The following is a 13,692-nucleotide window of genomic DNA, read 5'->3' as shown; positions in this document are numbered from 1 at the left end:
ATGACAACATAAAATCAAAAGAAGGGCATTCTGCTACTCGCAGTGCCATACTTGGATGTGTTTGAAGAAGGGTATAGCTTTTCACTGCAATGTTGGAATTTTCTACTCCTCTACAGGGAACCCAAGCCTTGCTCTACCACTGAGCGCAGGAGCTTCAGGAGAGCTATACAGATGAGGGGGGAAAGGGACACCCGCCTAGCCAATCAGATCAGCCCATACAAACACTAGCGATCAATGAAGTGACAGATGTCACGCCAAATCACCCTCACATCCAATATAAAGAGCTGCCATATTTTTTTATATATAGGCTAAAAATTGTGTTCTCTTGCGGTTATGGAGAGAACATTTTTTTACTTTTTTTTTTTTCACTCCCATTGCAAGTGATACCTACTAATTTTACTCTCCCCTCCTACGATAATTTTTTTCTATGTATTACGTTAAAATTGTTAAAATTCAAGGAATCTACGTGCTTTTCCTAACATGCAAATCCTCCAAAAACTGAGCAACAGGATTGGTAGGACAAACCCCTCCCCACAAATGGTAATACTATACATATGCTAGAACTGCAGCTGTGCCTTTAGTGTCTGAGCAGAGGGTCATTAACATCTGAATTGCTGGGAGTTCTTTTGTCTGGAGGTAGGGTTAAACTAGATACACACTATCCAACTTTTGTGGTTAGATTTCCTTCAGATTTACCTTTTCTATGTAGTGCAAGGGCCTGCCTGATTGCATACAAATTGAAGGTGTTTAGGTTTGACCTCATATTATATGGTTTTGGTAAGTCTAAAGGAAAAAGTCTTCAGATAATCTTATAGTGTGTATGGCCCATTAGACTTTAAATACAAGAAGAAGGAAAGGATTTTAAAAGTTTTACTAGAAAACTTGTAATTGCAGATTGCTAATTCACTTGTGTTTATGCATATTCTCCTGTTCTACTATGTGTGTATAATATAATGTGTATTTTTATATATGCATTTGTATTGGTGACTGTCTTTCAGTTAGATTGCTCTTCAAAATACACAGCATTTACAGTAAATGCTGAATTACAAGTGTGCCGTTACATGGAGATGAACCGTTACATGGAAATGTACCTGCATAGTTCATCAGGTGTACACCATGCTCTGTAATTAAAGCTATGAGCATATAGAACATATCCCTCTGGATATATAATGTCATTTTGTCACAATTAGGAAACCAACATTGATATTCAGTAGTTACTTATTAATTTGTGCTTCCCCTTGCCTGATAAACTTTGTAATTTTTGTTAACATTGTTATTCTTTTTTTTTTTTAGACCCCGTTCACACTGGGGCAACTTGTCAGGCGACTTGGTCACCTGACAAGTCGCCGTGGGTCACCTGCCATAGAGTAGCACAGGACCCGTTCTAATAGGAGCGACACAAGTCGCTCCAACTTAGAAAAAGGGTCCTGAGCTTCTTTGGGGCGACCTGGAGCGACCTGCATTGACTTCAATGATATGAAGTCCGTGCCGGCCGCTCCGAGGTCGCGGTGCAAGTTGCGCACCGCGACTTCACAGGTCGCCCCGGCAAGTCGGGTCGCGGCTATGTGAACCGGCACTTACTTTATCTTTATTTTTTTTTTTCTAAGGTTAACATTGTTATTCTAATATTTTGCTAACAGCCTGTAACCAATTGGAAAAAAAAGTAAGTGCTAAAAATGTATTACGATTATCAGAGTTTTGTGAGGCTGCCTATATGTTCGTAGTTTTCTTCTTTTTAATCTACTAAACCAGCATTTTAAATGAGTTACGAATGTCCATGGCAAAGTTCTTGCAATGGTCCAATTCTTTTAAATGCTTGCTGACCCATGATTGCTGCCATTACTAATATAAAAAAGTAAATAAATAAATATTCCAGTATATACCATAGTTTGTAGATGGTATAACAAAGGTATTGAATTAAAAATAAAAAAAAAAAAATACTTGTCAGACTGTTTTAACTGGCATTATTTTTTTTTTTCACAATAAAAACATTATTGAGAAAATAAAGTTACAAAATATAATATAAAAAGGATTTCAATAACTTAACATATCTTGTAACAGAGTTATAAACGTCTTAATAATCTGTTCTTATTAGAGCATGTAAAATGAGCCATGAAAAGAAACATTCAGCATAAGGTTTCTTATAGTAACAGCAGTACACAGAGACATCAGGGGACGGATCCCCAGGTAGCTGAATTTACCCTGAAATGCAGTTGCCCTATCAGCAGGGAACATAACTGGCATTATTTTCAGATCCTCCCTTTGATGTGCAGGTGAGTTAACAGAATGATACAAAAATAACAATATGCTACTTTGTTTCTTTGTATATTGGCCTCTGAGAAATGTTGTTTATAAACACTTATACAGGCTGCTTATTTGACAGCTGCAACTGTTAGCAGCTTCTCTGAGTATGCAGTAATGCTGGCTTTGAATAATCAAAGCCAACAATTGTTGTATACTAGGAGGAGGGGTTTCAGAAGCAGGGCAGAGAGACAGTAAACTCTCTACTGTCAGGGGAGTTCATAGCAGGGCAGAGAGACAGTAAACTCTCTACTGTCAGGGGAGTTCATAGCAGGGCAGAGAGACAGTAAACTCTCTACTGTCAGGGCAGATCATAGCAGGGCAGAGAGACAGTAAACTCTCTACCGTCAGGGCAGATCATAGCAGGGCAAAGAGACAGTAAACTCTCTACTGTCAGGGCAGTTCATAGCAGGGCAGAGAGACAGTAAACTCTCTACTGTCAGGGCAGATCATAGCAGGGCAGAGAGACAGTAAACTCTCTACCGTCAGGGCAGATCATAGCAGGGCAGAGAGACAGTAAACTCTCTACCGTCAGGGCAGTTCATAGCAGGGCAGAGAGACAGTAAACTCTCTACCGTCAGGGCAGATCATAGCAGGGCAGAGAGACAGTAAACTCTCTACTGTCAGGGCAGTTCATAGCAGGGCAGAGAGACAGTAAACTCTCTACCGTCAGGGCAGTTCATAGCAGGGCAGAGAGACAGTAAACTCTCTACCGTCAGGGCAGATCATAGCAGGGCAGAGAGACAGTAAACTCTCTACTGTCAGGGCAGTTCATAGCAGGGCAGAGAGACAGTAAACTCTCTACTGTCAGGGCAGATCATAGCAGGGCAGAGAGACAGTAAACTCTCTACTGTCAGGGCAGATCATAGCAGGGCAGAGAGACAGTAAACTCTCTACCGTCAGGGCAGATCATAGCAGGGCAGAGAGACAGTAAACTCTCTACCACCAGGGCAGATCATAGCAGGGCAGAGAGACAGTAAACTCTCTACTGTCAGGGCAGTTCATAGCAGGGCAGAGAGACAGTAAACTCTCTACCGTCAGGGCAGATCATAGCAGGGCAGAGAGACAGTAAACTCTCTACTGTCAGGGCAGTTCATAGCAGGGCAGAGAGACAGTAAACTCTCTACCGTCAGGGCAGTTCATAGCAGGGCAGAGAGACAGTAAACTCTCTACCGTCAGGGCAGATCATAGCAGGGCAGAGAGACAGTAAACTCTCTACTGTCAGGGCAGTTCATAGCAGGGCAGAGAGACAGTAAACTCTCTACCGTCAGGGCAGTTCATAGCAGGGCAGAGAGACCGTAAACTCTCTACTGTCAGGGCAGTTCATAGCAGGGCAGAGAGACAGTAAACTCTCTACTGTCAGGGCCGTTCATAGCAGGGCAGAGAGACAGTAAACTCTCTACTGTCAGGGCAGTTCATAGCAGGGCAGAGAGACAGTAAACCCTCTACTGTCAGGGCAGTTCATAGCAGGGCAGAGAGACAGTAAACTCTCTACTGTCAGGGCAGATCATAGCAGGGCAGAGAGACAGTAAACTCTCTACTGTCAGGGCAGTTCATAGCAGGGCAGAGAGACAGTAAACTCTCTACCGTCAGGGCAGATCATAGCAGGGCAGAGAGACAGTAAACTCTCTACCGTCAGGGCAGTTCATAGCAGGGCAGAGAGACAGTAAACTCTCTACTGTCAGGGCAGTTCATAGCAGGGCAGAGAGACAGTAAACTCTCTACTGTCAGGGCAGATCATAGCAGGGCAGAGAGACAGTAAACTCTCTACCGTCAGGGCAGTTCATAGCAGGGCAGAGAGACAGTAAACTCTCTACTGTCAGGGCAGATCATAGCAGGGCAGAGAGACAGTAAACTCTCTACCGTCAGGGCAGATCATAGCAGGGCAGAGAGACAGTAAACTCTCTACTGTCAGGGCAGTTCATAGCAGGGCAGAGAGACAGTAAACTCTCTACTGTCAGGGCAGTTCATAGCAGGGCAGAGAGACAGTAAACTCTCTACTGTCAGGGCAGATCATAGCAGGGCAGAGAGACAGTAAACTCTCTACTGTCAGGGCAGTTCATAGCAGGGCAGAGAGACAGTAATCTCTCTACTGTCAGGGCAGTTCATAGCAGGGCAGAGAGACAGTAAATTCTCTACTGTCAGGGCAGTTCATAGCAGGGCAGAGAGACAGTAAACTCTCTACTGTCAGGGCAGTTCATAGCAGGGCAGAGAGACAGTAAACTCTCTACCGTCAGGGCAGTTCATAGCAGGGCAGAGAGACAGTAAACTCTCTACCGTCAGGGCAGTTCATAGCAGGGCAGAGAGACAGTAAACTCTCTACTGTCAGGGCAGTTCATAGCAGGGCAGAGAGACAGTAAACTGACAGGGCAGTTCATAGAAGGGCAGAGAGACAGTAAACTCTCTACCATCAGGGCAGTTCATAGCAGGGCAGAGAGACAGTAAACTCTCTACTGTCAGGGCAGATCATAGCAGGGCAGAGAGACAGTAAACTCTCTACTGTCAGGGCAGTTCATAGCAGGGCAGAGAGACAGTAATCTCTCTACTGTCAGGGCAGTTCATAGCAGGGCAGAGAGACAGTAAACTCTCTACTGTCAGGGCAGATCATAGCAGGGCAGAGAGACAGTAAACTCTCTACTGTCAGGGCAGTTCATAGCAGGGCAGAGAGACAGTAATCTCTCTACTGTCAGGGCAGTTCATAGCAGGGCAGAGAGACAGTAAATTCTCTACTGTCAGGGCAGTTCATAGCAGGGCAGAGAGACAGTAAACTCTCTACTGTCAGGGCAGTTCATAGCAGGGCAGAGAGACAGTAAACTCTCTACCGTCAGGGCAGTTCATAGCAGGGCAGAGAGACAGTAAACTCTCTACCGTCAGGGCAGTTCATAGCAGGGCAGAGAGACAGTAAACTCTCTACTGTCAGGGCAGTTCATAGCAGGGCAGAGAGACAGTAAACTGACAGGGCAGTTCATAGAAGGGCAGAGAGACAGTAAACTCTCTACCATCAGGGCAGTTCATAGCAGGGCAGAGAGACAGTAAACTCTCTACTGTCAGGGCAGATCATAGCAGGGTAGAGAGACAGTAAACTCTCTAATGTATTTAATACTTGGTACAAAATCCTTTGTTGGTAATGACAGCTTCACGATGCCTCCTATATAAAGAAACTAGTCACATGCATTGCTCAGGTCCGATTTTGGCCCATTCTTCCACACAAACAGTCTTCAAATCTTGAAGGTTCTGTGGGCCTCTTCTATGAACTCTGATCTTTAGTTCTTTTCATAGATTTCCTATTGGATTCAAGTCATGTGATCGGTTGGGTAATTCTAGCAGCTTTATTTTCTTTCTTTGAAACCAATTGAGAGTTTCCATTGCTGTGTGTTTGGGATCATTGTCCTGCTGAAATGTCCCCCCCCCCCCTCCTCATTTCATCTTCATCATCCTGATGTCTTCGGAAGACATCATATCTCTGACGAAACGCGTCAAGTTGGTACGCACGCTGCCTCGCTCTGAGCTACTGCTGGACCGCACGCCGGTTACACCACTTCCGGGTATGGCGCAAACAGCGGAACCACACCAGCGTCCTGTCATACCGTGCCGCGAGGCAATACAGGAGCTCAGTAGCGGCAATCTACCTACTATTTGACTTTCAAACGGGTACCCCCTTTTTTTGCTGTGACCCTTCACTGTTTTTTCTTGCGAGTGTGCACAAGTGTTCATACTGTTTTTGGAGGTTTTACCACAGTGTTTTTATGGACTTTTACCGGATGTTTTTAATATGAAGGTTGTGTTTTACAATGTGTTCGAGTGAAAATAAAGGTCGTTACCTTTTTACACTATGAGGAGCATTTCCTTTTCTTGTTTATCCCGAGTGTATATGGGCTCAACACGGAACCGGATCATCTGAAACCAGGAGATACATACAAGCGCATATAGATTCTTTTTGGCGTATGCCATAAGAATCCACTACATCTGGTAAGTGGGCTACCTTACCTTTGAGCACTGAAGGGTGAAACAGAGGGTCACAGGAGTCACCACCGACCGCAAATTGCACGAAAGAGACTTTGTATACAGCACCTTGCACTTTAGTCACGTTTCTATGGACTGTCACAAATTTATTTATTTATATTTCTCAATAATATTTTAGCACGTATTCTTGCCACTTATTAATATTTTTGCACGTATTCTTGCCATTTGTATATATTGTTTTTGTATTATTTTGTATGGGTAATTGTTGCACCATATATTTGAGTTTATTGGAGTGATCCACACTCATTTATTTCCACTTACAGTATATCAATATTTATAATATTCACACCGTTGATTAACCCATTATTTAAGCTGTTCATTTAGTTAGAAAAGGGTAGCGCAGTATTTCCCTATCTCACATATTGAGAGTTGAGCTAGCCTCGCAGCCTGATAATAAGCCCAGAAATTCGGGACTCCCAGTCCCCCTTGTTTTCGTGGCCTAAATAGTACTTTGCGTTGCAGCCTATGGCCCGATTTACCCCAAATAAATTTCATTACTGTATTTTGAAATTTTTGCAGCTGATCCCTGAGTACAGGGATAGGCAAAGCTCTAAAAAGATATAATAATCTCGGAAGCACATTCATCTTGATCGAGTTAATTCTGCCCAGCCAGGATAGATTATGAGAAGACCATTCCGCCAGTTCTCTCCCCAAGGATTGATAGATTGCTGTGTAATTCAATTTATGGAGTTGTTCTATTCTGGAAGATAAGTTTATGCCTAGATATTTGATATGAGACTCACTCCACTTAAACTTGAAAGAAGATTGGAGGCTAAGGGCTTCCTGGGAATTTATAACTGATTTTTATGGTACTCCTAGACAAAGACACATATTAACCACTTCTGGACTGGAAGGTTTTACCCCCTTAACCACTTGCCGACCGAGTACGGTAATAGTACTGCGGCAAAGTGGTTCGTTATCGTCTGACGACGTAGTATTAACGTCGTCAGACACTCCCCCTTCTGGGCGGCGCTTGCGCGCCGCCGGAGGCTCGCTCCCGCTGTTTTCATTCACAGCGGGAGTCGGGCCAGGGGAGGAGCAGCGGCGATCGCCGCTGCTCTGCCCCGATCGCCGGGGATCTAGTGTGGAGATCCGCCCGCTGTGTGTAAACACAGCGGGCGGATCTCCATAGTGACAGGGAGTGACAGATCGGACTGTTCAGCATAGCTGGACATCCGATCTGTCCATGACTCACACAGTCACCTCCCCCCCTACACATCAGTAAGCACCAGGCATACATTAACCCCTCCCTCTCAAATAAAATTAACCCCTTCCCTGCCAGTGTCATTTTTACAGTAACAGTGCATATATATAGCACTGATTACTGCAGTAATGTCACTGGTAACCCCAAAAGTGTCAAAAATGTCAGTCAAGTGTCCGATCTGTCCGCCGCAATGTCGCTGTCCCACAAAAAAAATCGCAGATCGCCGCCATTACGCGTTAAAAAAAAAACACCAAAAATGACAGAAATCTTTCCCTTTGTTAGTAAACGCAATAACTTTTGCGCAAACCAATCAAAATACGCTTATTGTGATTTTTTTTACCAAACATAGGTAGCAGAAAACAAATTGGCCAAAAATTTTTTAAAAAATTGGTTTTTACATCTTTTTTGGGGGGAATTTCATATAAAAAAATGTTAAAAATATTGTTATTTTTTCAAAATAAACGCTCTTTTTTTGTTTATAGCGCAAAAAGTAAAAATCGCACAGGTGATCAAATACCACCAAAAGAAAGCTCTGTTTGTGGGAAAAAAAGGACGTAAATTTCGTTTGGGTACGGCGTCGCACGACCGCGCAATTGTCAGTTGAAGTCGCACAGCGCCGAATCGCAAAAAGTGGCCTGGACGGAAGACAGCAAAATCCTCCGGTGGTAAAGTGGTTAATGACCTGGCCATTTTTTGCGTTATTTAACTGACAATTGTCGTGCGACGCTGTACCCAAATAAAATTTATGTCCTTTTTTTTTCCACAAATAGAGTTTTCATTTGGTGGTATTTGGTGACCTGTGCGATTTTAATTTTTTGCGCTATAAACAAAAAAAAGAGCGAAATTCTGAAAAAAAAACAACAACAATATTTTTTACTTTCTGCTATAAAACATTCACAATAAAAAAAACATAAAAAAATCAAATTTGTTCATCATTTTAGGCCAATATGTACTCTGCTACATATTTTTGGTAAAAAAAAAACAAAAACATCCCAATAAGTGTATATTGACTGGTTTGCGCAAAAAATATTGCGTTTACAAACTAGGGGAAAAATTTATGTCATTTTTATTTATCTATTCATTTTTTACTAGTAATGGCGGCGATTAGCGATTTTTAGCGGGACTGCGTCATTGCGGCGGACAGATCGGACACCTAACTGACATTTTTGACACTTATGGGGGGACCAGTGACATTGCTACAGTAATCAATGCTAAAAATATGCACTGTTACTGTACTAATGACACTGGCAGGGAAGGGGTTAACACCAGGGGCAATCAAAAATGTGTCCCTAAGGGGTGTTTTCTAACTGTGTTGGGGATGGACTTGCTGGATGAAGACAGAGACCTGTGTTCTTAAATAGGAGGAACACAGGATCCCTGTGTTCATTACTGACAGAACATCAGTCTGCCGTGTTTACATAGGCAGACTGATGTTCTGTCTCCACGGGGAGCAATCGCAGGTGTCCGGCGGACATCGCGGCCGCCGGACCCATTGATTGGCTCCCCCTGTGGCCAATTGGCACGCACATGCTCCCACTAGCTGTCCCGTGAAATGAAGTACAGGTACGTCGTTTCGTGGGACAGAGCTGACCTGCCGCAGTATAGGTACAGTGGCTGGTTGGCAAGTGGTTAATACCCATGCAGTGCAGTTGGAGCCCCACTGCAAGGGTAACTGATGATTTTACCTGGAGTTTTTTTTTGTCAAATGTTTTTCTTGTGCTGTCAGAGGCTTGGATTGGCATAAATGGTGGGCATAAATAGCCTCCCTGATACTCAGTTTGACAATCAGAGAGTATTCTTTGTAAAAACACCTTTAATATTTAATGCATTCAAAAACAGCAAATAAAGCTTAGGTAATCAATGAATTGGATGAACACCTTAAAAATATTGTTCTGGAATTCTGGGATAAGTTTTCCTTTCACATTTTACTGCTAATGCTGGCTCCTCTGTGAATTTATTATACTAAATATGGAGATTTGTAGCTAAGCCACTAAGTAACCCAGTGCATTGTTCTTTTTATTGTTGCAATAAGATATCAGCCATATAGGAAGGGCAAAGTTTTTAATGAGTTTATTCCATGGCTTCAAATTGTGGGAAGGAGCACTTATGCCTAGCACACACGATAAACACGATGAGAAAATCAGACGTAAAATACTGCTTTTGAAGCGATCGTACAATAATCTGATCGTTAGTACAAGAGACGATCATGACAGTTCATGCAAAATTATCCAAAGGGACAATCACAAATATTTTTCTTGTATGATACCAGAACGAACACTTTTCTTTTAATCAGTACAGTATTCATCCGAAATAAATCAGAAAATCAAGATCACGCATGCTCGGATATTAAAGAGTACATTACAATACAATACACCACATTACATCACTTCCAAAGTTGTATTCTGTCGCACGGGAACTTTCGTAATTGTAGTAACCTATTGGTTTTCGATATGAGACTAGCATGCAAAAAAAAGAAAAAAAAACAGACGATCATTTGCCTGATATTTATATGGTGTGTATGAGGCTTATAGCACAATTACTGTGGAACACTGACAAGCAGAGTTGTCTTTCTTGTACGTTACTCTAAAAAGAACATTGAAAAGACTCTACAATTACTTTTATTTCATATAGATTTTGTATTACAGGAATATTATGTAAGCTTCTCTTGACTGTATAATTTTTTTCTCTTATCTAGAACTGTAATCATGTCTGATAAACCAGTGCTTTACTACTTCAATGGAAGAGGGAAAATGGAGTCTATCCGCTGGGCATTTGCTGCAGTTGGTGTTGAGGTTGGTGTAATCTCAAAACTTGTCCAAAACTTTTATTTCATAACAAAATGATGTCTATCTATAAAATGGTCACTAAAATGACTTCACTGATTGATTGACATAATACATATTCTGTGTTTGCTGTAGTATAAAGACCAGATGATGTATTCTACAGTTTAAATCCTCTTCTATCATCTGCCATGTACTATAAGTATCATCATGTTTATGATCCTGATTTACTGACAAGAAAGCAGCACAATTCTTGAAAGGCAGGTATTGGTCTGTAAGTGCCGGTTCACATTTATGCGATCACAGAGATTGCATGTAATTCGGAGCGCACTGCTCCTAAAATTACATGCAATCTCTGTGCGGTGCACATTCAGCCATACAGATTCCTCACTTCCAGAGGATCTCAGCATAGTGCAGGGTTTCTCAACTAGGGTTCCATGGAACCCTAAGGCATACCTCCCAACTTTTGAACTTGAGAATGAGGGACAGTTAAGGGAGGCAGTGACCTGCGGCGCGCTACGCGTGCTGTGGCAAAAATTGGGTGTGGCCAAGCTGTTAATAGTGAGAGGGGGCTTAAGGGCCATGGTTAAACAAAACCCAGGCTTTCTTGTACCCACAATCTATGCTTTGCCTCCTACCAGCACAAATCTTCTTTGATCCCCCCCCTCCAAAATTACCCCTCCCAAAACGACTCTATGTTCCGGTACAAATTCCCCCAGCACAAATTCTCCTTACCCCCCAATACCCCCGCCCAGAACCACAAATCACCCCCCCCCCCTCCCAGTTCCTCTCCCCAGAAAAAAAAATTCTCTTCAAGCACAAATACCACTTCTAGAACAAATCCTCACCTCCCAGTGTGAATCCTTTCCCCACTTCAAGCACAAATCCTCTTCCCCCAAATCCTTCCTCCCAGCACAAATCTTCTTTGACCCACCCCTACAAATAACCCCTCCCAGCAAAACTCCTCACCCTAGAACAAATCCCCCCAGCACAAATCCTCCTTCCCCCAAATCCCCCCTCAAAGCACAAATCCTCTCCCCACTTTTATCACAAATCGTACCCCTTCTCATCCCTGTACAAACCATTCTTCCCCTTCTTTAAATCCCCCCCAGCACAAATCTTCTTTGACCCACCCCTACAAATAACCCCTCGCAGCAAAACTCCTCACCCCAGAACAAATCCCCCCAGCACAAATCCTCCTTCCCCCAAATCCCCCCTCAAAGCACAAATCCTCTCCCCACTTTTATCACAAATCGTACCCCTTCTCATCCCGGTACAAACCATTCTTCCCCTTCTTTAAATCCCCCCCAGCACAAATTCTCCTTCTCCTAGCCCCTGCTTCCATCCCAAATCCTCTTTGCACTTCTAGCATAACTCCCCCTCCCCCCTCCCCAACCATCCTGGATTTGGCGGGACCTTCATGAGATTTAAACAAAATTCTTTTGTCCTGCATATCTGAGCTGAGTCCCCGACCAGATACCAAAACAAGTACTGCCACTTGGCTCCACTCACCTGCCTGACAGGGGTGCACTACTGTGTGCACCCAGGGCATATGCCCAGCATCTCTTGCCTTTTGCCCGGGGTCCAAGGTGATGGCAGCTAGCATCTTTTTGGGGGATATGTGATTCTCCCCTTCTCAGTCCCTGTTTTCTCCTCTCCAGTCACTGTTGCCCATTCAAGTTCACTGTTTCCTTCCCAGTTCCTGTTTTCTCCCTTTTCCTGGTTACGCTTTTCATTCCTTCACTGCCACTTTGTTCTCCCCCTCACTGTCATTATGTGCTCCTCTCAGACCTCAGATCAGTGCGGGTTCTGCACAGCAGTGTCTGTCCTCCCCAGATCCTCCTCCTGCCCAGTGTATATGGCATCATCAGAGCTGAGGAGGAGGTGGCTTGCTGCACTGTGTGAGTCCGCTCAGCCGCAAGTGAATTTACAGGCAGCTGGCTGGGAGAGATTCCAGCTGCCATAGATGGGGTAAGCATGTGGGGCAAGAGATGCGGTGCAAGCGCGCCAGTTGCCCACACTAGTGTGCCTACGTCAGAAGGGTTAGTGGAGCAAACCCTTGTTGTTCCAGCACTGGGCTCCGGGATTAAGACCAGACTCACAGGGACTTAAAAAAAATCCTGGGATGCCTAAGGTTCCTCCAGAGGTTGCTAGGGGTTCCTTGAGCAATTTCTGCCTCCCACTGACACCATTGATCTTTTTAGTTATCTGTTAGAGGGTAATTCTCCCCAATGATCACAAGTGTAAGAAGAATTCTTCCCAGTGACCATCACACTAATGCATCATGAATTGTAGATAGTCATTTTTAGCAGGGTTTCCCTAAGACCACAGTAGGTGTTGAAAAGGTTGAGAAAGGCTGGCCTAGTGTAGATGGGCCTAATTTTAATTGCTTGAATCCATTTTTTTCATACAAAAGTCTCCTTTAGAAATGTGGTGTAAATAGTGATAACAATCCACTCCTGAAAGTGTCAAAGTGCTTCCTCCACACAACCTTGTGAGGCCCCCCCTAGAGGGCAAACAAACTCACCAAATATATATGGCCCGTTATCAAATAAGAAGGGCAGACAGCATTCAGATCGTTGCTTGTGGTTGTGGGATGGTTGCCAAATGGCCCCTTTGACTTGAATCATGTTCTGCAGGTGGTGCGGCCAGTATCCCAGAGGGAATCAATAATTTTTACTCAACCATGATGCAAAACATGTCTGCAACATGTGCATACCCCTGTGTGGCTACCTTTTTAGCTTGGAGGGGGGCTGTAAAAGTGTGTCAATTGCTTATTCCCCCTCCTTCCCCAACTGTAAGTGAAAACTAGGCCTTACTAAGCTCCTTAGCAGGTAGAAGCTGTGGCCACTAGCCAGGCGAAATTTTTGTTCTGACCCATTCCTGCAGTATAACCCAACTGACAAGCTTAAAGTAGAAGAAAAAGCTTGTATTTAAATAATCCCTTGCATTCAGTTAGGTAATCCAAGTCTATCTGTATGGATAACATTTTTTACATCTCTGTGTTTGTATCCTTTTTTTTTTTTCTTATGTGGCATAGCTGTCACGTGACCTCAGTGCATCTCCATTCATTTTGTAAGGGCGGCTGGTGGGAGTTTCTCTTTAGTCCTAGTGCCATCACTGTGCCTGATCCTCTGTACTTGGTGAGGGTGGGGCTGATCAGTACAGGGGCGTGACTGGGGAAGTATGGGGGTGGGGCTAGTGGTGCAGGGTGTAGCTGGGTGGTTCTGGGGCAGAGTCTGGCTTCCTGCACAGCAGGGGTCTTCAAACTATGGCCCTCCAGTTGTTCAGGAACTATAATTCCCATCATGCCTAGTCATGGCTGTGAATGTCAGAGTTTTACAAAGCCTCATGGGACATGTAGTTCCGAAACAGCTGGAGGGC

The 13,692-nt window shown here is 43.8% G+C and overlaps 1 protein-coding gene across 1 annotated transcript in view; it reads left to right on the top strand.

The window, feature by feature from the left end:
* The first annotated feature begins 492 nt into the window (after positions 1–492).
* LOC309550518 (uncharacterized protein) overlaps positions 493–13,692 on the top strand; it is a 257,449-nt gene continuing 244,249 nt past the window's right edge. Inside the window, exons 1-2 of the mRNA XM_082250880.1 lie at positions 493–636; positions 10,224–10,320. Coding sequence (XP_082107006.1) covers positions 10,234–10,320 — 87 coding nt within the window. The 5' untranslated portion in view covers positions 493–636; positions 10,224–10,233. The remainder of the gene's footprint in view (positions 637–10,223; positions 10,321–13,692) is intronic.

Source organism: Pelophylax lessonae (assembly GCF_965119305.1).
Source record: "Pelophylax lessonae genome assembly, chromosome: 3".
In the NCBI taxonomy this organism is placed as follows: domain Eukaryota; kingdom Metazoa; phylum Chordata; class Amphibia; order Anura; family Ranidae; genus Pelophylax; species Pelophylax lessonae.
Note: the sequence above shows the minus strand (reverse complement) of the source record. Positions and strands in the feature narration are given on the sequence as shown.